This window comes from Strigops habroptila, chromosome 4, assembly GCF_004027225.2.
Source record: "Strigops habroptila isolate Jane chromosome 4, bStrHab1.2.pri, whole genome shotgun sequence".
In the NCBI taxonomy this organism is placed as follows: Eukaryota; Metazoa; Chordata; class Aves; order Psittaciformes; family Psittacidae; genus Strigops; species Strigops habroptila.
In genome coordinates this window covers 47,401,391-47,427,500 of record NC_046358.1, presented here as the reverse complement: position 1 = coordinate 47,427,500, position 26,110 = coordinate 47,401,391, and the positions used below count along the sequence as shown (strand labels likewise).

The following is a 26,110-nucleotide window of genomic DNA, read 5'->3' as shown; positions in this document are numbered from 1 at the left end:
AGGACAAGCACAAGCTTGAAATAAACCTGTCCATCTGTCTTGTTACTAATGTCAGAAGGACCCTCCTTTTTTCTCAACGAAGTTGACTTTTGTTTACTCTTTCGTACTTCAGCAGGAAAGAAGATGAGTTCCTGCTTCCTATTCTGCTGAATGACATCTGTGACTGCAAACCTATGGTAGTTTCTTAGCCACACATATTAAAAATATTGCAGTTTGAGTCTGTCTCGAATTAACCTTTTTATATTGGTCTTGCACTAAACAGGATTGTTGTAAGAAAAACAGAAAGCTACTTGAACTTCCAGAAATTATCCCCAATTCCTTTAGTTAAAAGACTTGTGGTAGATGTCTTAAGGTGCTAGCAAGGTATTGTTTTCAGTAGGTGTTGACAGACCTTGGATGGATATTGCTGGAATGAGGCTTTGGGGACTTCTGAAACATGTGGCAATAAATGTTCCTTGTCTGTTTTGTACCAGGGTAATTTGACTTCTGCATGGTAACCAACATTATCTGTCATCTGCGTGCACCTTGCCTACTGAAACAAGTGGTAATAAATGTTCCCCGGCTGTTTCTGCCAGGGGTAATTTGACTTTTATGTGGTAACTAACACTGCTATCTGTCATCTGCATGCACCTTGCGTCACTTAAATGATTCCTTAGTTGAGAAAACGGATGACAAACATCATGGCAATGAGGACCTGTAGATTGCATGCAAACTGCATATCCTGGTGTTTGGATTATCTCTTTCTTGTCAGTGATGGGGCTTTGAGGTTGGCTTTTTTGTTTGGGTTTGGGGTTAGTTTTGGTTTTTTATTTTTATTTATTCCCCCCCCCCCCCCCCCCCAATGTAGTATGATGCAGGATCTGGAATCTGCTAGTTTTATTGTTCGTATCATACCCATAATGCATATATTGCAGTAGAAATGATTCAGTCATTCCTTGGGTAAAGAACAAAATACCCCGAGTGTCACAGACCTGAAAAAAACACAACCCAGGGTAGGTCAAAACATGAACTAAACAGCCATGCATGCTGCTGTGTATCCACTAAGAACCACTTATCTGTTGTGATAGTAAGCTGAATTGCAAATGTTTTGCTTAGCAACTGTTGCAATGGAAAATCGTCAGGCAACAGCAAAATTAGGAATGGTGAGTATGGAAGGCAGGGTTTAAGAGATGAGCTGTACTCTGACGTATTATCTGTGACTAAATGATTTGGCATTTTCTTACACAAACATGTAAGAATAGGAGCATTTATGAATATGCAACAGCACAAGTTCAGTCTATTTCCCTAGCTTCATAAATGCTCTTGCTGGCTTTCTGTGTGTGTAGTAGGTATCTCTAGGCAGCTTCCCAGCTCACGGCAGCAGGGTCAAAGAGGTTGATGTGGTAGCGACTTCTACAGCTAGTCCTTGGACAACCATGGTAACTAAAGAAGGGTGGTTGGCTTAGTCATTCTTCATCATGAAACCATTCCCTTCCCCATAAAAGGAATCATGGACCTGAGAGGACTATGACTAGTACTGTGTTTGAGATTTCCCTCCTGTGGAACTGTACCAAGGTTAAGGGTGGCGAAAGCACAGGTGTGAATGAGGTACTGGTGTGTCTGCTCTTAAGTACATAGGCAGACAGGGCAAAATGATGAGTGACACTCTATGAAGGGGACTAATTCAGTGGGTTTTGTGCCTGAAGTCTGAAATAAGAAGTTGATAATAAGTTAAATGACTGCTTTAAGCACTTATGTTAGGCAGCGTCAGCTTCCACACATCTCCCACCCTTGCTACTGTAATCTTAACAAGGGACTGTCTTAGGAGAGGCATGTGAGTAACAGGTGGGTATCAGAATACAAATACTGTCAGGGTAAGAGCTCTTTCATTAGGTGTTACTTATTCATGGGAGAAATGATTAAATGCAAAAGAAACCTACCTTGAACCAGCACGAGATGTGCCTCAGAGTGTGCGGGAGCCTTTCTATTGGGTTATCTGTGAGAAGGTGCTTGACTCATGTCTTACGCACTTGTTTTTAGTTGATTATTAAATTCTATGAAAAACTTTATCGAAAAGTCATATGAGGGTCAGGGTACAGCTTAGTAGTGGTCTGCCCAGGCTGCTTGCCCAGCCTTAGAGTGAAGGTTTTGGTTTTCCTTGTATTCCACTGCTGCAGTGAGAGTTTGTAATGCTGTCATTGCTCTTCCATGCAAGGGCTTAGCTGGAACCAGGGTACCGTCTCCTAATTACAACCTTTTTTCCCTGTCTGTCCCAAATGCATAGCATGTGGCAGGTGGGAATCACTATTTTGCTAGGGCGACAATGTAGCTCAAGTGGAAGCTCTCCAAGACAAGAGCTTCTATGTTTGAACCAGAAGGGCCTGGCAGGAAAACCTTTTCAGAAAGGTGTTATCTTTTTCTGGAACTTTCTTCCACATGAGTTTGAGACATTTCTGCAAGTCTTGTCCATTGCAGTGGAAGAACAGAAGAGGACATACCTCACTGTGGTGGGTCACAGCAACTCTGGTATGAGCACTGGTGGCACTTGTTGTGCTTTGGACTTCCAGTTCTGTCATTCCAGCTGCCCCATATGGGTTTTGTGTCATCCTTTAGCAGGAATTCTCTTTGTTGCATGCCACATTAGCTCCCAAATCCCTGCTACTGCATCATCCGCTCAATTGAAATGTCTTGTGTAAATCACTTGCCTTTCCCTAGGCAGAAACCTCATTTTATCCTTCATGTCAGGAGTGGGAGGGAGCCTCTCCAACCTCCTTGTCCTGCTGAACCCATGGGGTTTCAGGCATGCTTGCAGATATGCATGTTGCTGTTACAGATGTAGTGCTCTAGCTGTTGTACTCAATCCCTTCTGCTTCTCTTTTATAGCTGTGCTGATGAGCATGCTGAAACAGGCCCTGGGGATCCTCCACAGCTGCCGCAGGAGGCAGGTGCTGCTAGCAGATACGGGGGAAGCCTGTGCTGTTGTTACTGACTTGCTCTTCCTTGCAATTAATAAAAAAAACTCTTAAAAACCAGAAATGCTCCTTGGATTCACCTGCTTTTCCAAAGGCTACATGGTTAGTGGAAGGTAAATGGTGTCTCCTCTCTTTCAGCTCTGGCCTGTCAGCCCAGCACAGGGTGCCCCTCTCAAGGGAGGGTGTCCATCTTGATCCCACTGCTCCAGTGGGGCAGTGCTGGGTGTTGGTCTGTCTGGAAGATGGGAGGATGGCCATGCTGCTGCCTTTCCTGCCAGAGAGAGGGCACTCTGCCTGGCAAGCAAGCCAGTCATGCCTGCGCCCTGTGAATGTATGGGCTTCCTCAGCATAGCTTTGTCTCTGTCCACTGAGCTGGGAAACTTGGCAGGTAGATCTGCTAATACAAGAAATCATCTGACTTGTGTCAGGAAGCAGAGGCAAGAGTTGAGAGACCAGCTCTGGTAACTAAGGCTGCTGAGCAGGCATCCTTCTGTGTGTGCTTCAGGGGTGCACTGAGTGACCACAGCTCACTCTGAGCTTGCTCAGAAACAGAGACAGTGCCTGAGAGTACAGATATGGAGAGCACAACTTTGTGCTCTCTGATTTGTCATATCACACCAGTAAATACCTAAGAGTCCTCAAAGGGATTTTCCAGGATTGGAAAAAATCACATGTAGCCTAAATTGAGGTACTAGTAAAGTACTTAAAAGGTTGTGGGATGATAGAAACCCAGGATGGTGCTCTGGTCATGTGGAAACTCCTTTCCTATTGCTGGTGTTGAGGAGCATCTCAATGAGTTTAGCTTCAGTCTGCCAGTACATTGCTTAGGTCCATAGGCTTTTCCAAAATTGCCATAGAAAGCTCAACTGTCTGGAATTTTACCATGCTCCTGGGCTGAATAAATCCTATTCCACGTGCTAAAGAAACTGTCCCTGGGTGAAGAAACATTCTGCTGTGCCAGGGGCCCGGGGTGGGGACTTCTGTGGCAGCTTGTGACCACTGTTGTAGAGCACCTCTGCATTCTTTTAATGAGTGCCCCCTATTTTGAAAACCATAAAGTGCACAGTGCCATTAAATTGTGTAGCAGAGTGCTTCATGCACCACAGAAAACAGGATGAGCCCATGTTCTTGAGAGTTTCTAGGTAAAGTTAGTGGTTCCTGCTACCCGTGTGCAAGTATAAAGCAGTGGGCATACTTGTACTTTGTTCTTCGCAACAGACTAGACCACAGATTGTTTCCTGTGGTCAGGAGCCACATCTGAGAGTTTCGAGAGCAATGTATGCAAGCTGGGGACCGTGTAGGTAAAGCAACATACATTTCAGATGAGATCAGAGCTTACTAGAAAATAATAAAAAAAAAAAAAAACAAACTAAGAAAGGATATGAGTTAGAGAGATATGATTGTGTGCATACTCAGTTTGGGCAAATAATGAGTTGTGATAGTTCACAGTTTTTTTGATGCTCTGTTTTATAGGGGGTGTTGAAGCACTGCTTTCTAAAGCAGCCCAGTTCTGTTATTCACCCAAAATTACAGTATTTGTAAGACTATTTCAAAACTTACAATACACAAGTTAAAAAGCATGCCATCCTCCAAATGGTTTCACTTCTGCATATGAGAGAAGGGCACCTCCCCATGCTACCCATAGAGCTGCTGTTGTCGGTGGCATTTCTCTCTGGTAGTTAATATGCAACCACAATGTCCACAGAAAGTCTAGATTTGAACAATTATTTCTGTACCTTGACAATGTCTTTTTTCAGGAGTGGCAAGGGAGGAGCAGGAAAGAGGAGATTTACTTTGTATTGCCTTGAAGAAGCTAAACAAACCAACTGTAAGCCACAGAGTATTGATTTGACCTTTACTTAAGTCAAACTCTACAGAAAATCTGCTGTAGATGTATGGAGCAATTGCTGCATAATTATGTTCGGCTTTTTCCTACTAAACTGTAAAGCAGAAGTAAATTGAACATCTCGGATGATTTAAGGAGTTTGCTTACAGAAGCGCTCTCTCATTGTGCAGGTGCAGGACTCCCCTGTGCTCTGCATGCAGGCATAGCACAGAGCGCTGTGCTGGCATTGTAATGTCCGTAATTGTTCATCCTATTCATTCCTCACCTGTACCTGCAGTCTCATTTCTAGAGTATTGCTGTGCATTAAGCAGAGGAGTTGGTGGGCAGTTCAGGGCTCTTTCCCAGTTCCAATACAAGTGAATCCTTGAGGATTTATCACCAGTGACTTTTATTTGTCATTGTGTTATTCACCTGCCTTTGATTAAATCTAGTTATTCACAGCTAAGCTTTATAAATCAAAATATGGTTTCACCTTATTCATCATCTAATTTTTCTCGCATCACTAATAATTACATCAGATTGTATTCGTGCTTGTATGAAATGTTGTGTAACTCCCCCCACCACCACTCCCCATCTTAGTTCTCTCTGTGGTAGAAACTGGCCACTTTGCTTTCATTTTCCATCTTCTAGGTAAGTTTATATTCCAAAAGAGAACAACCCTCTTTCCTTATGACTATTTACCTTTGAAGAGTCAATGATGTTGTGATAATAGCAAAGTTAGGGAAAACAAGTCAGAAGTCAGGCAATGAAGAAGAAAGATGCAAACTGCATGCTCTTCTCTGGAGGTGTGGCGGGATGGGACAAGGCAAATAAGTTTGTTCTTTATTATACACCAGTGAACACACACTACGGCAGTGTAGGAAGCCAGACTTCATTAGCGCTGCTGCTTACCAAATGGCTTGTTATCGAAGAATAAATGGGTTAATATTTGACTTTGGGGGTAAGGCATTGATTTTCAAGAAAAGCCTAAACCAATTAGGAATTTAATACAACAGTACATAGGAAAGGGTGCACAACTGTTATTTTGCGCCTTTCAAGAATGGCACATTGCCTGTTACACTACTAGTAATTTGCTTGATCAGCTGATGTTTAGTGGTGCTAGGAGGCTAAGGCACCTTCCTGGAAATAAAGCCCTAGCGATAACCAAAGCAGCTGTGGGCTGTGGTAGCCCAGTAAAGAGAAGGAAGGATGGAGACAAAGCCCCAGTGATGCTTAAACTTGGTGCCATTTTAATGGTTAGCCATGATCACTTAAAGCCTTCGTTAGGAAGATGGTGTTGACTTAATGTTTGTGGCAGGTGCAGTCAGTTCAGCTGTACTGTGGCAGTCAACCCATTTGAGTGTGGTGGTGGTAATGCAGGTGGAGCCTGTTGTCTGGAGGGGCTGTACACATAGGGTGTTGTCCTCCGCTGCCCTTTGTCATGAGATCTATATGGGCTTGAGTAATGGATTTCCATTACTCTGAGAAGTGAGGCCTGAGATGGGATACTCATTTTAAAATGCTGCCTGGCACAGAAGGCTAGTGGACTGCTCTTGGCACCACGATTAAACTGACTTTGTGTTGATCAGGTCTGGTACAATTTTTGACAGTGAAGTGCAATTCTTTGTCATACATGAGGTGGGAATTAAGTTCCTGTGTCGACTCTGCCACATCTCCCTTCAGAAGATAAAGAACTGGAACAGGATGTACCTCAAGGATTGAGAAACTTTTCTAGGGCTTATATCTGGTTTGAAAGAAGACTTTGGACCTAGAGGTGGAGCAGCTGCGGTTCAGGCACATGCTCCTCCTTACCGCACCTCTTAGTGGACTAGCAGTGTTCAGCAGTGGGGCGGGGTAGAATTGTCTTTAAAACTATGGCTGAGGTTTTTTTGAGACTACCCTCTTGTTAAGGCTAGAAAAGCAGCTTTTGGGAACATTGTTACCCAGCATGCAATTATGCTGCTGCTTATGTGCTTCTGCTGCACTGGATAGTGTGCAATTAGTCCTGTGTACTGCAATGTTCAACAGCCCATCACATGTCAGCCTGCCTTTAACTCTTTTGCTCTTATGGCTTTACAAGCTTGAGCCCAGGAGTCCTTGCACAAATTTAGATGTAGCCACGGCACAATGCTGAAATGTGGTGCTGTGTCCTGTTGTGGGCAGCGTCTACTACAGTGTGACACACAACTTCCAAAGCGTATCTTGCATGGCATCTCTCCCTTCCTTTGTCAGCTTGGAAGAACCTGGGTAAATGGATGGCACTGCATTAATCCATTAGCATTTATGTGGCCAGAGCAACAAGCAGTGCTTTCACGTCATGATTTCACCCGCAAGATTCCATTCATGCCCAAGCGAATGGGGAGAGGAGCTGTGAGGACTCCTGGCACAGTAGTTAGAAAGCCAGTTCTCACTCACGCTTCAGGAACACGTGTTTCCTGGGGTGGCCACTGTGAGTGGAGGGCTGCTGAGGTCTCTGTTAAATTCAGACAAGTGGGATAGAGATGAATAGCGGCACACAGGCCCTTTAAGAACAAGTTGGCAAAAGAAGAGCTCAGTATTTAAATTTAGTGCAGACGAAGAGGGAAAAAAATTCCCCACAGCATCTGGTTTGTATTACTGCTCTCTGCTTCAGTAGAGGGTGTGTTTACAGTGAAGCTCTCCAATGTGTAGCGAGGGGGGTGCTCAAGCTGTTCATTTCTGGGGGAGTCTGAGCTCAGGGTATGCCTTGCAGCTACCCCCATGTCCTCCCTTTGGCCTCTTTAACTAATCCTATCTTGGCTGTTGAATCAGATGTGCTAGGAGGGTTACTCTGTTGGGTCCGAGGTGTCTAAGCACAGCACTTCATCTTCCAGGGCTATCCAGCACTTGCTGTCCTGGCTGCTTTCCATTTTGCTTAGCCTAGAAAAGGAGGCAAATAGTCCCCTGATTATCAGTTTATGCAGACATGACCAGTGGCTACCTACAAAGACTATAAAACTGCTGATGCATCTGTGTCTTGGCTGCTTTAATGCTTTGAACAGAGCTGGTCACTTCTGACTTATTCTAAATGCAAGGTTGAAGGTCAGCGTGGGAGGTGGAAAGAGCAGAAGGATGGCTGAGTTTTAGTTGTGGTGGAATTTCTCTTCTCTGTGTGTGTGTGTGTTTTGTTTATTAAAGTGTGGTTTGTGGTCTCTGAGCAGTTTCTTCAGAGCCAAGCACCAAAAGGAAACCTGAACATAGTAGTATTAGTGGAGCAAGCTACTTGTCAGAAAGTATTAGACCTTTGCACAAGTCTGTGGTAACCCATGCAAATACTCCCTTCCACCAGTACCTTGTGAATCTTGCAGTGTACCTCCTTGAGGACTGACTGTACCTCCAGTCACATATGCTGTAAAAGTTCAGTTGTTGGACTCTGCAGCGAGCTCCTGTGCTCTGTTTGGCAGGCAGGGAGGTTAAAAATTCTCCTGAGTTCAGTAATAATATAATTGTATTGCAAGTTTTCTTCATGTTCAGGGATAAAATACAAATTTTTTTAGACATAGAGCTATGAAAAAATAATTCCTAGCCCACAGGGCTGGTGATTGTTTCAGTGTCTGCTATTTGAAACTTCTGGGAATAGATGCCATATGCTTCCAGGCAGAAGGAAGAGGAATGGAAAATTCTGGATTTACGTTCATGTATAATACAGATTTTTCATATGGTCATTCTCTCCAGCTGCTGCTGGACCAAAGCCTGTTGCCACCACTGCCAGACTGAGATTAAAGCTCACAACACAAATAAACTCTTCCCCAGCTATTTTTGCAATTTCCTTCATCCAAGAAAACACAAAACTCATCCCCACCTCCCCTTTTTTCCTCCCTGTCCCAGGATGAATTGGAAGCAATTCTCATCTTGCAATTTTCATCATCCCTTCTCTTTAGACAGCAGCAGAAGCAAATAATCATGAATCTTTGCCTGATCCCATTCAGATCAGTTCCCTTCAACTACCAGTCATCCTTTAGAACTAAGTGCATCTCCCTACAGATGAATTAAAAGTTAAACCCTACCCTTGCCTTTCTGCCATCCTCTTCCAACCAACCACTGTCTGTTGAACTGCCGTGTTCTTTTCCCAGAGACTGCCCTCCTAGGGGCAGCTTGCTAGCAGGGGGGAGAAAACACCTTTTCTACACTTGGGAACTGCAGGGTTGATGGCAAAACTGACAGCATGGTATGTATGCCTTGTTCTCTTGATGATGCCTTGGGAAACACTGGTACCAAGGAGGATGTTCAGCAATTACTGCAAAAGGCCAGTCCTTCTCAAACTGTTAGGAATGTTCTTTGACTAAAAATGTGTACACTCTTAACTGCAGTATTACAGTGGGTTTCTTTAGTGAAAAGCATGTGTTTTGCAAGGGGGAAAAGCAGTACTGTGGTGACCTTGTTTTTGCTTTTTTGTGTGTTTAGTTTTTTGATGGTGATGGTTCGGGTTTTTTATTATTATTTGGTGTTTGTTTGTTTAACAAAAAGTGCCAGATACTGGAAATCCAGAGATCCCAATATTTTTGTCAATTTCCTTTCCGCTGTGCAAAATCTGTTTGGGTATGCAGCTATAGTTCAGTTGTACCTGTGGTGTGGTTTCCAAAGGGAATTGCATCTCCCATGGTTTGCACCTGTCAGACTCCTGTGAAGTACCATTCTACTTGGTAGCTTATTGTGGTAGATGCCTTTAAATGCGTTCCTGCACAGAAGAAGAAATTGGGAGCGTGAGGCATCTGAGCTACACTTGCTGAAAGACATCCCAAATCCACTGCTGAAGCAAAATCCTGCAACCCTTGACAAAGTACTTCTATGTGCTCTTGCTAAAACAGGCCCTTTTTCATAGAGCAGGAAAAAAAATGTCTGATTCACCCTATTCAATATCTCAAATTGTCAAAGCTATCCTGAAACTTGCTCACTTTTCTAAAAAGGGTGAAATTGCAGCTATTGGTTGGACACACTGTTCAGTAAGAATGTAGCTGAGAGTGTGGTTAGGGTTGAAATGGAGCTACAGAAAGAAAAGGAAAATCCTAATGACTTCAATGTAGAAATGTCTTACAAAAAAAAATTAACTTTGTTTCTGGTGGGATTTTACTGTTATTCCATCTTCTCTCTTTCCCAAAATAATATTTGCATTAATGCATTGCATCTTGGGACATCTGGCATGACAAATGAGAATTGTCCCAGTGCTCTTTCTTCCAGCCTAAATCTGCTGAAAAGAGGGGGAGGGAGGAGATATCTAGCTCTTTTTATTGAAAATAGCTAAGACACCATCAACCCAGAGGTGTATTCATTTTAGTTGATGAAAATAGCTGATTTTTCACCTTGCATCTCTCTTCCAGTCCTCTGCCCACCTGAAAGCTACTCCTCAGAGAGGGAAAACACTGGGGTATTTTTTCTCTCATCCCTTAACTGGGAGTGCTGAGCTTTGGAAACAGTACTAACATTTTTATACCCAGTGTGATGCCTCCTCCTCTGGCCCACTGAAAAATGCACCTTTTATACCAATGGCCTTTCCTATAAATGGAAAGGCTCTGGGTATGTGCAGAGTACAGTGAAAAAAAACCCAACCCTAGTGCTGGCACTCATCATCCAGTTTACATCATCCATCCTCTCCTGTGGTAAGGTCTTTGACCTCATCTCCTAGAAATAAGCAAATGCAGGAATGTGAACGTGTCTGTGGCTAGAGCTTAAATCACACTCTGTCCTTAGCCACTGGAGCTGCTACAGCTCCTGCCTTCAGATTATTCATACGCTTGCCCCACATGCCAAGTCAATTCCCCAGCCAGATACAGTAGCATGGTGTTACGAATCTAGGTTACATCTGGGCTTGCCACATCTTTCCAGAGGAGTAGAGTGTGACTTTTATGGAAGGTGGTCCTGGGCTGGTCCCGAAGTCCTCCTCGCCACTCAATGGGGACATCTGTTTGCACAGGGCATTGATGCTGGACTTGCTTCCCTGCCATCCTCTTGTGTTCTGTGAGGTGGAAAAGTAGAAATGGCAAATGTTTCCTGATGGGCTGAACACAGCCTGGTAGCTGTGCTTTCCTGCCAGTTCTTCCTGCAGTGTTTCCCCCTATGTTCCCATAGGCTTTCTGTCATCAGGATGGTGAAAATCTTGCTGCTAGGTTTAAAAAGAGATCAAATTTTTCCCATTAGTATCTGGCAAAGTGTTCTGTGTGTCTGCTTTTAAATAACCCAGCAGCTCCTTACGGCTCCTTTGGACTTGGTTGGAGTCATCAGACTTTTTCTGTTGTTCTGCCACTGTCCCCTGCAGTGCAGGGTCTGATCACAACCCCCTGCAGTCAGTGGAAACATTCTCCTTGGTAGTCTTTGGGTCAAGTCCAGAAAGTTTTCTGACTGAGTTTCCCAGGCTTTACCTAGAACAGCTATTCTAACAGGCTCAATACCCTCCCAAAGTGTTGCAGATCCCTGGTACACATGTCTTTAAGCCTCATTTCCTTTTTTCCTTTTCATAAAAGTTTTGGAAAATTAAAGTGTAAAACCATAGCATAAGCTTTTTAAAGAATAAATGATACTAACAGACACTAGCTCAGAGCTACTGTGCTACCTAGAACTGAAACTGCCTTTGCTAATGGTTCAAGTTGAAGATCAAAGGAAGAAAAACCCACAAGCTTGAATGTTTCCCTTTCCCTTTTAATTCTTGATAATCAATCCCACATCTGACTTTTAGAGTTTCTTAGTTTGGTAGACTGCATAAGCAGTTTCAAGACAAATAATTAAGGTAAAAAGAGATAAACATAAGAGTATTTGGTCATGAGATCAAGAAAGTCCTTAAAGGCTGCATCCCCTTAAAGCTAGGTTGCATTCTGCTTAGATTACTAGTGTGGAGTCTTGGTGGCCATGGGCAGGGTGAAGTAGCATGAATTTGGAGCAAAGACAGCTAATTGGGGAAGCAGAGAATTGTTGTGCTGTCCTCAGCCAGGTGTTATGTTGGGTGAGCCAGCATTGCCTCCATCTCTGTTAATGCAGTTGTCGTTCTGTTGGAGTGTCTGAAACACTGAACCACAGCAGTCTGGAGCAAAGCTCCTGCTGTAATTACCCCTTATCATAATTTTTAATCTTCAACTGCATTTTTTTCTTGCTTTAAGATCTCCATCCTGGTCTGAATACACGTGCTGGCAAGACCTGACCTCCCCTGCTGCTTTGCTCCACTGCAGTTCCTACACTTGCTGTGTACTAATCTCTACAGGCAGGCTGTTCCCTGCACCCTTGGTATGGCTCCTACATCAGATAACCCTCGCCAGGCTGTTTTTTCCTGCCACTGCGGTTTCTGGTACCTTGGCTCAGGTATTCAGACACCTCTACTCTGGTTTTCACTGTGCTGTCCAGGTGTACCCACAGACTTGGCACGGGTCCCTCAAAGCACACCTCAGGACCAGTCATGGCTATATATGCTGCATGAAGATATGAGATCCCATCACTTGCAGGGCATGTGGTGGTAAGGTGGTGTGAAACTTGCAGTGGCATGCAGATGCCTTAGGGCCCATGAGGATGCTCAGTAATTAGACCACTCCTTGGGCTGTGATGCACACTGAGAAATAGCTTGCTACATAGTGCTAGTGTAGACAGTTTGAATCCTGTTTTATCCTAGCCCTGAGATGACACATTCGTGCCTCAGCAAAGAATATGTCTTAAGATCCCAGAAAAGACCACCTTCATAATCACACCACCCACAGTAGCTTTAGCACTTTCAGTATACAATTAAAAATAAGTCACGATGCAATTCAATTTTAAATATGGCCATTACTGTAATAAATACCTTTCCCCACAACCACAGGACACACAGACACTGATATGTATGCATTTGTGTATTGCTCTTGGATGTTTCATGTGCTGGGTATTTAAACTGTAAGTAAAAACTGTTGAACCTACAGCTGTGCAAACGTGTGTGCCCACCTTAAAGTTGCAGCCTGGGAGGAGAGATGCCTGTGATCAGTTCCCACTAATTCACTGAGGATTCAATCATCCTGACACTGCTTCTCTGTGCACTGCTGGAGGCCTGCACATTCAATGAGACATGTAGTAGACACCCTGGCAAGCTTGTGCCAAAATAAGGACCTACTTCACTTCGTGCATGAGAAGGTGCAGATCTCAGCACCATGCCAGTTACCCGTGCTGGCTTCACAGAGGTGACAGCAGTAAAAAGAGACTACAACTGCTGCTCTGTTTGTGTGAATGAAAAGAATACATCTTCTTAGGGGTAGAGAAGTGGATCTACTTTTTCACGGTCTCACTGTTGCTCTGCATTGCAGGGGTGGAGGTGGGAGAGAGAGGGGGCACCACAGTGGTCCCTGTTCAGAGTTCCCAAGGCTCAGTTCCATATTTTGCCTTTTAGAAGACATTTACTGATCATGTGGTTTAGCAGTGGGACTTTTTTTGCAGTACGTTCATGTAAACATTCAATATCTTGCCTACACCCAGCTCAGTTAAATCCTTTCATCCAACAATAGATGTGACATTCCCTGCTCTGACCTGACATTTCATTTCCCTCCAGAATGGCTGATGGCTCTTCTATCCAGCTCCCACACGGACTCTTAATTATCTTATGCCTGAATAACAGCAACATCTTTTTTTTTCTGACTTCCATGAAGCAATCCAATCACACTCACCCAAACAGCTGCAGCAATAATTTTTGTCACCTATCTTTCTTCACCTTGTTAAATATGAGATACCTGCCTTTGTTTTCAAGGCCCTATTTTGCCTCTCCCATTCTTCTTATCTCTCTACTGTGAGATGTCAGCTCTCACCTCTATCAGCCCCTGATGCCAACTGGCTGTTACATTTTCAAACAAATGTTTTCTTGCTCTTGTTTGTGCTGCCTCTCTTGCTTAGGAGTAATCTGCCGTAGGCAGCCACAGTTCTGTTGTTTTCCCTCCAATTAGGCTGCCAGCACCAAATGCATGGACCAAGCTAGAGCAAACTGCATCATGGCAGCACAATGTAGCTTTTGGGAACAAGGTGGTGGCATCAAACATGGGAGAGTGCAAGGAGATCGGTCCTGTGGTCTTGCATAGGAGGCTGCTGTTCAGACACAGCTATGTAGCTTGTGGGGATTGTGAACTGTTTGTTGCTTTTTTTGGGGCAGGGCCAGTCTTTCTTTGGATTAAATCCTTTAGTTTACTATGATCTTGGTAAAGAATGTGGCAACAGGTAGGTTGTGGGTGTGCTGAGACCACTGCCAAGCACCCTGACTCACGCTGCCTTGCTGTTCTGGAATGCAGTGTCTCCACTCTCATCTCTTGAGTCTCATATTGAAAGTGCTTTGGAGCACAGAGCAGCTTTTCACCCTATGTCTGTGTAGTTCCTAATACAGTAAGATCCTTACCCATCTTCAAGGGCCCTTACTTCTTTGGTAGTACACGTGCATCATGGGGGAGTCATCTTGTTCCAGGAGCTGTTCTCTTAATTTTGGAAAATCCTGTATCAAGTGAATGATCGTAACAATTGCAGACCTTGCTTATAAAGTGAATCTCTGGAGCTGGGAGTGACGCATTTCACAGCTGCAAATAAGCTTGAGGGCTCTGAGCGCTGACAGCATATGAAGTCAGAGACAGTGATAATGGCCAAGGGGACAAATGTATTCAAAAGTCTTATTTTCTTCCTATATATTGTGGCTAAAAGCTTGTGTCACCAGTGATGGGAGTGAAGCCCAAATGTACATCCATGCCATATAGCCTTCAGAAACTGTTGGATATAGGTACCCTTGTTCTTTGCCAGGGGCTTCACGCCGAACAGTGCTTTGGAGTCCCTTTCTCACTTGAAATGCATCTATAGGTTCTTTTAGCCAGGTCACTTGCCAACATCCTTTAGAAAACCAGGTTATTTCAAGTTTTTTGTCTTCTAGTCCTGCAGTCTGAAAAGCCCGGAGCAATGCTTTGTGCTGATTTTGCAGCATCATACAGAGCAGTGGGCAAATACATTAAGTTGTCTCAATTATCCAACCTGTTTACTTACCTCTGTATTTAGAAAGCTTTGATAAATTAAGCTGTAATGTCCTCTTCCTCCCTTCCCCTTCATCAGCAAAGTAAACAGCCAAAGAAGAGCCACAGAAAAAGCAACACCTGTGAATCCTCCCAGGAAGCTGAAGAAAGCAGCCCCTTAGGACAGCATTATGCAAGATGGACACAAAGGCTCTGGGTAGTCCCAAATGTCTCTGAACCTATACAGCAAAATGGCTTTCAGCCAAATCAGCTCCTGCACTACTGGCTTTGTGGTCTTAGGATAGACTGATAGCCCCCCCACCCCGTGAGAGCAGAAGCACGAGGCACATCTTCAGCAGAGGGGGTTGTGTTAATGCCTGCCTGTGGAGCAGTGTGAATCTGCTAGAGGGGTGACACTTCCCTGACCTGCTTCAAGTTTAAAGAAGTCCTGTGCTCTCAGACAAGTTAAGGCTGGAGCAGATCTGCATGTCCTGATCCATGTTGCAGTGCCAGGTGTTTGCTGTCTTCCCCGCCAACCTTTTCCTGGGACTCAGTGGGTGACACCTTACCATGAAATCAGTACTGGTCTGGATAAACCCTCTGAGAGTTTGGCTGGGTAGTGAGATGGAGCATACAGGCCTGTCACCAGGGCATAAGGCTGCTTGTGAAGGCTTTCATCCTAGTGTCCTGGCCCAATCCTGCATGGAGCAGTTGGAGCTCAGCCTTCATGAATCGAACCACTTTCAGTGGTTTGTTGCCACTTTACAGTCCATAAATACTTGCATTCCAGTGCTCAGCAAAATGATTTCTTCCAGTATATCTTCAAATGCTATAAAGCATTTGGGAAGCTCAGCATATAAAGTGCAGACACAAGCTCTGTTTAATTTTTGTTATGAGAGAGCTTGAAGTAAGTTGACATTTATGAGCTGATTTCATAGGGGAGAGAGAAGAGCATAATGAAGAGTCTTGCTAGTCTGAGCTGCACAATGAGCTCTAAAAGACTATACTTCTAGCTGGTTGATCTACTCTTACAGGGGTTTTTTGCATGCTTTTTGCATGTCTGAAGACTTCTTGTAAGTTCCTAGCTATTAGTGCTTCCTGGTAACTCTGGGATAAAGAGAGCTTGTACTTTACTTATCTGAAATGCCAGTTGACTCATTGATTTAATGGTCAATAGCTTTTGAATGCCAGAAACAGATTCTTCCTGAAATGGTGCAGCTCTGTAGCAGAAATGGAGTTAAAGGCTTCAGAGGCACAAATGTAAAGAACAAATATTTACCATGTGTTGGACAAGAAGTGTGCTGGATTGAGATTTCTGCCCTCACCACTTTACCCCGTTGTTAGCTAATAAAAGAGATTGTTCTGACTCTGAAGCAGATATACCACACCAGTGGAAAACCAGTGTGGAAGGGATTCTGGCTTTTTCTTTTTTGTCCTGTCTTCTGGGAGAGGAAAATTAAAAATTGTGCAAGACACTGAGAACTGTGTTCTACTGAACAAAATTGAAAACTCCTACACTGAATTTAGTTGTGATTCTTGCAAGTGATGTGCTGATTCATTGCCATCATCCAAAAGGATGCATTGATTGATAGGAGGATTTATTTTCCCTATGCAGCAGTTTCTAATGCCTCTGGACAAGGAGAAGCTTTGGAGGTGAACTTCACATTCCCAGTGGGATCCAGGCTGGATTGTGAACTTCTCGCTAGGGCTGGGGCTGTTACTGCTGTGGCGTTGTTCTCATCCTCAGCTGCAGAGGTGGGTTCTGGGAAGTGGTTAAGAAGCAGCGACTGAGGTCTCTGTTTCCAAGTCGCAGGGGCTGTGCTCTGGAGTTGTGAAATGCAAGTAAACTTACAGTTTTCCTTTTCACCCTCAGTAATTCCTTGTGCAGGCACCAAATGGTTCTTTAGGTGGATGCTGGTAACACACAGTACGGTGTAATGATACTTCCCATTTTCAGGCTATAGTGCTTTAGAAGCAGCGTGGCCTCTATTTTGTCTTTCAGCCACGCTTGGAACTCAGCAGCTGCAATTAAACCAGAACAGGACATTAACACTGATGCTAGTGGTACTAAACTCCTTTTGTGGAGGTGGTGGCATACTGGTGCAAGTGTCTGTAATGATTCCTTCTGAATATCCATTTTATTCCTTGGCCTTTCTAAGAGAATTGGCCAACTCGATTAGAAAGCAAAGCTTTTCACTGTGCAGCGTTGGTCTCGTTGACCATCACACCTGTAAATCTTTAAAGGTCAGCTGCTGACAGTGTAACTCTGAACACAAACCAAGCTCTTTGAACCACACCATGTCCTGAAGAATGGGCTTGGAGAGTAAACGCTGAAAGGGTCTATCAAATACTTTTCTTCTTTTCAAAATTGTTAGGTGGCTTCAAGTGCAAAACAATGTGCAGTGGAGGTATTTCAGGTTAGAAGATGAATTTGGAGCTTGTGGCAAATGGTGGCTGATCTCTTAATTCAAGTTCAAACAAAAGCTTTGAGTGGCTCCCTGGACTTGCAGTGACAACTGTGTAGAAGACCTCCAATCCCTAGAGCTCCTCTGTAGGGAAAGGACAGCTGTTCATGAGTATTTTTGGGCATCCTAGCAGACATCCAAGTACACCAAGGAGTAAACCAAGAGGTGCAGTATACAGAGATGGGGGCTGTAGGGCTGCACTTCCCCCATCACAGCTGAAAACCACTAATATGTATGTGTATAAAGCTTCTGTCATTTGCAGCCTGTGGGCACAGAAACTATTCAGTGGGCCAGGAGACCTTGTTTTGGCTTATCACAGTTGTCCTCATGAAGGGCCCTTTCAGTGCCTAACTTTCTTCACTAGACTTGTTGATGTAATCTGTCTTGTCCAGCCACAGCCTTTCTTGTGCCAAGATGTTGACAGGATCCAGGATTACTTTGTAATTACTCCCTAATTAACTGAGAACCTCCTTGTCAGCTTCTAGCACAGCCTTGGGCGGGAAAAGAAACTGCAGCCAAGCCTGTCTTTTGAGTGTGTTGAGTGTGGGGAGGGTGACGAGCAGCCACCCGGGAGACCCCTGCAGTTCTTCCAAGTGCTTTAAGGTGTGAAAGGAAGATTTGGAGAAGGGGTGCTACAGAAACTGTCACCAGGAGGGGGAAAACCACATGAAACCCTGGGGTTTAACGCTGGTAATGAATTAATGCTGAGTGCAGGAAAACTTGGACTGGAGGGTTGAGACTTGTTTCATGGCTTGCTCAGCCTTTCAGTCCAGAAAGTTCTGTTTAATAAACTAATGATGGCCTAGTCTGTTCAAGGAGCAAGAGAGATTTGTGGTGGCTGTGGGTTAGCATCCTCCTTACTTGATACAGTATATTCAGCTCCCAGACTACCAAGGTGGAAAGGATCCCACTTTTGGGTAGCTGGAACTGCTTTATTAGTAATTCTATTGCTTAAAAAAAGCCATGTGTGTAGCAGTTTTCTGCCTTAATAAACTACTAGTTATTAGCTGAGTGCCTCAGTCGTTGTTCCAGATAATTTCATTTAAATAAAATTCCCTGCAGCATGGAATCGGCTGTAGAATTTGTTGCAAGAATTAGCAGGACTGTCTCAGCAGTCCTGTAATGTATGGTGGTGTAGTAAGTGGGTGCTGCGGGGACTTTGCTTTCAGGCCAGGCAAGGGAATGCAGTCCAGCCATGCAGTCAGAAGCCCCAGGTGCACTCCTCTGAACACACAACTAGCAGAAGAGCAGCACTTGCAGCTGGGTAAACTGATTTTGTTTTCCAGCTGTGCATGATGTATTGTTTGAATATCCTGCTTTCTTCTCTGGTGGCTGGAAAGGGAGTCTTTCTGTCAGTTCCCCTACAACACTAAAAGAAAGCCTGGGCTAGCACCCATAGCTTTCAGCCTGTTCAAGACCTCACTTTGCAGAGCACATGTGCAGACAACATAAAACTGTGCTACTGGGCTGAGATTTGCGTGCTAGCAGCACCATCCCCATCTTAACGGGAGCCAAACCTTTGTGGATGCATCTGAACAGCATAGCTGTGTTTAAATACTTGCTCAAAATTCATCTCTCACAAAAGGAAGGAGGGTGCCTTGGTGGCTGTGAACACTGCCTCCCTTTGAGCGCAGTGGTGGTATTCTGGAGAGGCAGTGCTTCAGTGAATTCTTTCTTTGGTTGCTTAAGCGCAGACCTTTCTCCTGTCAGAAAGGAGGCAAGCAGCAGTGCACTGGCTCAGTTACAGCTTCTCCAGGGCTGTAACGCAAATATACCAGTCTCTTGGCTGTGTCAGAAAGTTTATACTCACCCATGGAAAGCAGGGCTGGATGGAAGAGTGATTTAGCAAGGAGGGAAGAGCATCTGGAAAGGTCAGATAAAGCTCAAATGTCACAGCCACAAAGAGATATAACTCCCCCCCCTTTTTTTTTATTTTTAATATCTGTCATTTATGTGGTTGTGGTAGCTTTGACATTTACATTGCTAGAAAAGCTCAGCAGCTGAAGTGTGTTATGACTGCTTTCTTGTGGCAAAGACCTCTCTAGACCAACTCTGAGTGGTGTCATGGCATTGCTGCTTTCCAGGCAGAAGTATTCTTTGAACTTCAAGATGTTGATGTACTGTCCTGCATTCCCAGGTTTCCGGAACACTGCCTGAGCCATTTTGGTACTGGAAAGGTACTGAATTTGGAAAGGACAATGTGAAGAGGAAAGGTTACTGGCTTTCCAGAACAAAAGCAAAAGTTTGGGAAGTGCAAAGAGTACCAGAGAGTGCCTGTGTGCATGCATGTGTAATAGAGGGAGAACCAAATGTAGGTTTGCAGTTGGCAGGACTGGGAGATAGCTGGAAGGAGCTAGCTGAAGATGGTGTCTATTTAGAGCTTTAGCTATGGGGCCTCCAGCAGTTACCTGGCTGTTGTTTTCAGTTAACTCATGTCTGGGCAAAGGTTAATAAAATGAACTCTGAAGAAGCAGGAGCTCCTCATGTCATGTCAAAAAAAGGGTGTGCATGCTTGTTGAAATAGGTATGCATATAGGCTTGTAGAGGTTACCCCAGCAGTAAACCTGCCACATGCTGAGGCCACAGAACAGTTAATCATATTTACTTGCTTTTAGTAACATTTGTTACTCTATCTGACAGGTTGTATTGTGGTAGAATATGAAGGTCTACTGTTTGTACAGCAGCAGCACACAAAGAGCAAGAGCTCATCTCAGTGCCAGGGATCTTGCTGATGAAGCCGGGGTGTAATAAAAGAAAGCAGGTGGTGCAGAGAGCAATGATGAGAAAGGTGTGCCTGTACACACAAATGCACATAAACTCCTGCATTGTCATCCTCCATTGTGAGCACTGAACAAGAGGTGGAGCTGCAAGGGTGTCCTGGCAACCTGTTGTGTCAAAAAATGAAATTAAAACCAAAATATATTGAAAGATACAAGGGCCAAGAAACACTGCTCTGTTTGCACCTCTTGTGAAGTTGCCATAGAAAATTCCCAGTGAGAGACTTATGTGAAGAAAATCCAGTTGATGGTATGTTTTTGTGCTATTATTTAACAGTAAGTAGTTTTCCAGCTCTGTGAAATTTCCATAAGCCTCAAGATTAACAGAGCATTTGTTTCCTCCTCTTTGGGACAGGGAGTTAGAGGTAAACAGGGGAGTAATCTCCAGGCTTCTGCATCTGCAGGCAGCAAGGAGTACATCTGCTGCCTTAGAGGAGTGGGTTGAGCTCATCGCTGGGGAGACAGTGCTTCCCGCTTGGCAGTGCATTTGTGCCCTCTGCACTGGGGTGTCCCTTACCCTTACCCCAGCAAATACAGGTGGTTTGGTTTGGGCTGGTTTTTCTTTGACTGCTCCCGGGCCAGGCCTGCACCAGAAAGACGGCAGCCCTTTCCACTTCCGAAAGCTTGTTTGCTGGTGACAGGCAGCACGGCATCCTGAGCCGACTGCCATTGCTAGCAGTGACTCAGGGCGTGGGGAGGAGCAGCTGTGTTGCCCAGAAGGTGGAGGGGGCGAGTGGGTGGTTTCAGTAGGTTTCCTAGAATAACAGAAAGGATCCTGTGCAGATGCTGAAGCCAAGTCAATAAAAATGGTTCTAAACGAGACTGCCAGCATTGCAAGGCCCAGCGGACAGCAAAAATTTCAGCTCTCCCTTCTTCTCTTGATCCCCTCAACTTTTCTGCTGCACTTCGCCAGCCTTCTCCTATCTGTCAGATCTCCTGATTTAGTCATCAGAATCTCTTAATTCTGATTTGAATTAAGAAGATAGTTTACTCCTGTGCAGTATATGCAGCTAATGCAATGTATTTTCTGATTATTACGTTTTGATGGATGTTGCTCTGGATTGGTCTGTGAAGCATATAGCTTGTGAATCCCATTGCAATTATTAAAAGCATTCATAATCCTGCTCTCTTGCAAAATGCCTAGCGCATCCACAATGGGCTCTAGTTGTTGCTGTCCCCATATGCTGTTATGCTACTTATGGTATTACGCTTATTGAAATTTATGTAGGACCTGAAGGGTGCCTTGAGAAAACGTCTGCACACTGGGGAGTTGTCTAGTGGGAACTACATGTGCTCTATCATCTCTTAATGCTTCATGGTATTGAAGGAGGAGTCCTTGAGGAGTCTTGTCCTTGAGGAGCTGAGGTGTCAGCTCTGCCACTGATGGCCAGTGGCAATGTTTTGCAGAGTCGTCTCACTTCAGTATGTCTGAGGCTGTGATGCCGTGAAGATGGCTCCAGCAGAGAAGTTGGAGTACTGGCTCTGGGACTTACTTTTCCACCAAGTCCTAGGTGACTCTTGCAGCAATAAAAACCTGACTGATCTGGTTGTTCTGCCAGGCTTTATAATAATGCAAAGTTTAGAAGCTTGTGGTTTGCTTTTAATTTCATCTGTGTTTCTTAGAAATGTAGACCCAGTTGCCCTCTTCAACCCTTAAAATGTGCAGAGATGCCAAGTCGAGCTATACCAGGATTATTGATGATTTAAAGCAGAACTTCCTGATCTGCTTTGGGCTGATAGAAAGCAAAACTGAAATGGCTTCAAAGAAATAAAAGTGCAGCCTGTTGGCCCATGAGTTAGATCTTTGGCTTTCTTCTCAACTCAACATGGATTTTGTAATGTCACCCAGGGCCAGTCACTAGCTCTAGATACCCTGCTTTTTCTGCTTTCCAAATATGAGAAGTTCATGGGCATTCACAACCTTCCTGACATAACTTGCTCTCATGCTTTGATGTGTGCTGATGATGTAGCATTTGTAAGCATCTCTGCTCTCATTTGGTCCTCTGGAGGAGTGAAGGAGCCTGGCTGCAAAAAGAAGCCAAATAAATGAACCTCTTCTCATATAACACAGCACAGGCAGTGGAATGAAGAGAAGGATGTACTTCAGGATACAGGACCCATTTTCAAATAAAACTGCTCTTTTTTGGAGGAAAAAAACCCCCACCAACCCACAACCAAAAAACCACACCACTTTTATTTCTCAGGGGAATAACAATAAAAAGCAATAAATGGTGCTTAATGACTTACTCTTTTTTTAAAGCTTCCAAATCTGGAAGGAAACCGGACCATCTTGAAAAAAGAGATCCCAGACTTTCACAATACATGCATCTGTCCAAAGGGCCATTGCCATGAAAGTATTTACAGCTGCGCTGTTATCCTGCTCCATCCCGCAGCCCCGACAGAGAGCAAGGCCAAAGCACAGCAATGGGAAGCTCGGCAGCTGTTGAGCAATGCTTTTTCCAAGGAAAGACTCTGCTGTGCTATTTGTAGTCGTGTAAGCACGAATGCGAGCAGGTTAGTAGAAGCAGCCTAGTTTCCAGACAAATAAGAAAAAGCCCTGATGCCCTTTGCCATTTGGGATGATCTCTCTTTTGAAATCCTGTGCATGGTGTAAGCAGCAATGAAGCATTTCTAAATTTCTGGCATGCCGTCCTTCGGTATCAGCTGAGTCCGTTGTGCCACGGTTTCCCAACAGCCTAAGATGGCATGGCTGCTGTGGTCCACTCCACCCTCCTGTTCAGCCCATGTATGCCAAATTCTCTTTTGCAGAGGCTTGTTAGACACTGCTGAACTGCCTCCATGCACTGCTGAGAAGACTAACCTTACCCAGAGAAAGTAAACAGTTCTTTGCTGGGTCAGTGAGTTGAATTGGCTCTGGGAGAGGGAGAGGAAAAAAGACCTCCTTTCCTTGTGATAGCACTGAGCTTTTGGAGCTGCTCATTACTTGAGTAACCTCACCCTTCTACTGAAGAGTGATTGAGGGGTTATCAGTTTGTACAAAGAAAAGAGTTTACTTGGTATCCTGTTCAAACATTGTGAAACGCATTCATTAGCACTTGGACAAACTTGTCTACCTTAAAAGAACTAGCTGCTTTCATTTACTCTTCCAACAGTACTTTTGTATCAAAGAGCTTCTGCATCTCCATGTTGGACTCAGATTCACCTATTTAAGACCATGCCACGCTGAGGTGTTTATATTTGCTTCTTGTATTTTGAACATTGAGTGGTAGCATTTATTTTTCTCTTTCATACCCGTTCACATGGTGCTCTTTCAAGATAATCCCTACTATCACATCTCTTGGATGAGATGATCCCTTCCCTGTTAGTGCCCCACATACCCATGGTTCAGAACATGAGTTGGCGGATTGCAACCACAGAAAATGTGTCTTGTCATCAGCTGTGGTGAAATTAATTTCTCTCATATGAGAGATCCTCTTATCCTGACCACTTGAGGTCAGAAGGCGTTTCCAAAAACAGTTTTGTTTAGCCTGAATGCCTCTGGCTGTACTGTAGTTTGGGCATCTGTCCCTGCTGCACTTCAAACTCATGTTATTACTCTGGTGGTGGTGCATAATATTGCAAATTACAGAGTGGCTGTGATTTCTGTCACTGAGGTGGCTGCCATGATCTTTCTTCCAGAGGCTCTCAAACAGTGGGAGTTTGGGACTGTGCTAGTCTGTAGTGTTGCTAAGTAATGGTTTACTTATATGCTTTCTAAGACCTGGACTTCTGCTAAGATGAGTGATAGCACTGTTATTCAGAAAGCACGAACTCCTCTACATGATGGGCACAGTCATGAAGGGAAAGGAGGTCTGCTTAGAAATGAGTCAGTGAGAACAGAGGCTGCAGGACAGACCCTATTGGGTTGTAGTTTATGTGGCTGAAGAGCTCAGCACGCTGTCTCTCTGTGTCTGTCTAAGGGCTGCAGTGTTTGCTGGGGAGGAAGTAGGCTAGAGGCAGCTGGTCATAGAGGAATGGTCCTTTTTTGTTCAAGCACCTGTGTAGAGATGAGTTCTGAAATGCTGGTTTTGTTTCTCCTTCATATTATGTTAAGATGCGTCATCTAACACCACTGGAGTCCCTAGCAATCTGAGCAATTAGCATGCCTTAAAATTGGTTTCAAGGTATTCTAAACCAAACACAAAACGTAGGGACCTCTCCAGAAAATCAGACATGCTGGAGCCGTGAAGTGACTGTGTCTCTCAGACTCCATCTGTCCTGGGAACACCCTGCAACTTCTTGGGATATTTAGGTACTAACACTTGTGCCCCACAAGGACAAGGGGTGGAAAGATGATAACTGAATGAGCATTTGAATCTGTTTCGTGGTGCCTAGCAGCACTGCTTTGGTTGTGAACTGTTGTTTGGCTTCTGGGAAGATTACTGACTGCTTTTTTTTTTTTTCCCCTCTTCTTTCTTTCCTGTGTTTCAGACGTTTACAGCATGGTGTAATTCTCACCTCCGCAAGGCTGGGACACAGATTGAGAACATAGAGGAAGATTTCAGGGATGGTCTTAAACTCATGTTACTTCTGGAAGTCATTTCAGGTGAGACAGGTTCTGTGTGGTGCTCTCAAGTGTCCTGAGCATCTTCATTCTGAAATCTGTCCTCTCCCTTTCTCGCAGAATAGAGATAGTAAGAGCTGTAATGCTGCAAATTTTGCTGGAATATAAGAACAGCTGCTTCCTGATTCAGAACAAATTTCTCCCTAACGAATATCTTGTCTCCAGCAGTGACCATTAATGTGCTTTTGGCATATACTCCAAGCCTCATGGCCTGTGCCGGCTGCCCATTGCATTCCTGCTCCTGCCTCTTGTCTTTCCTCTGCCCCTCAGGAATGCACAGCCTCCTGTGAAGGCTCAGGCAACAGCTCTTACTGCTTGGCAGGGCTGACAAAGCAACTCTGGGAAGTGTGGGAATGTTGCACTGGCAAATCATACCAAAGCCACATGACAGTGGGAACAGGATAGAAGTTATTGGAAGAGGAGAGTCAAACCAGTAAATCTTCTGTGTCGTTCATTTCAGCTGTGACTCAAGTTTTCCTATTCTAGTTTCTGAGCTCAGTGCTCAAGCCTTCAGGGAAAAAAAAAATCCCAAGAAAAGCACAATCCCAGAAAACCCAGTCTGTAACAAAACCAGGGGCATGAATAAGTTAGGTCACATTTGTTTTCACTTCCTATCACAAATGTCCCACTACTTGACAGATATCTCCAGGGATTATTTCATATATGCAGTAATCCCTATTGATGTGCCGATGAAATAAATAGTTTAGTAAAATATCGTGGAAGGCATCAAGGGGGGATAAGAATGTGTATATGAAACAGGGGTTGTGTGCTCACAGACTTCCTTTTGATGGCTTTTGAGCTGGTAATGGCAACCCAGTGACTTGTACGCCTGGCGTTCTTGGTACATTTTCCAATGACATTGCCATGATAGAAGCACTCAGACTGCCTTCCCTCTGCTCCTCCTTTCCTTTCATTCCCTTCCCTTTCCCTTTGCCAGCTCCTGCAAAGATGCAGTCATTATATATGTTTTTCAGACTTTATGAACATACAATAAAACCTCAGGGGGGTTGCCCATGCTGGTAGTTTGGAGGGATCAGAGTTCAAAAGAGTATCAGGGCTTTGCAGTACACACATTGCTTCTGCAGTGTTTGTAAGAAACAAGGTCCAGAGTCCTACTAGTTCATTTCCTTGGCTTGGTGCTAAAGCAGGGGGTCTCATATTTCACACTGCTTAATTTCCTCACCTCATCTTTCACTTTTCCTCTCATGTTGTCCCTTCAGAAGTCCACTGGCAGGACTTGTCTGGACCCCCCTCAGTTTCAGCAGAAGCTGATGGCTTCCGAGTGCACTGGTGGTGTGGGCACAGCATTTCCCCATCTGCTGCAGAGTGGCTCCATGCCTACAGCCTGCTGGTCAGGGGGCAAAGGCATGGGGAACCTGAGGCCATGGTCCTTCATGTGCTAAGGACTGAGCATCCTTTCCTTAGAGCCAGCAGAAGCTAGAACCACAGTTCTGCTTAGGTACAGTGGCAAAAGAGGAGAAATATTGCGTAGTTGCTTTTTCTGCATTTCATATCCATAATTGGCAGTTCCATTTTCACTTTTGAGCCCTGCTGTTCTTATGGATCCTCTTTCCAGCTGCTGGCCCCATT

The 26,110-nt window shown here is 44.4% G+C and overlaps 1 protein-coding gene across 5 annotated transcripts in view; it reads left to right on the top strand.

Moving 5' to 3' along the window:
- Positions 1–26,110, top strand: part of ACTN1 (actinin alpha 1) — an 88,678-nt gene that overhangs the window by 17,586 nt on the left and 44,982 nt on the right. For all 5 annotated transcript variants that reach the window (XM_030483369.1, XM_030483373.1, XM_030483372.1 and 2 more), the window contains exon 2: positions 24,388–24,502. In XM_030483369.1, coding sequence (XP_030339229.1) covers positions 24,388–24,502 — 115 coding nt within the window. The remainder of the gene's footprint in view (positions 1–24,387; positions 24,503–26,110) is intronic.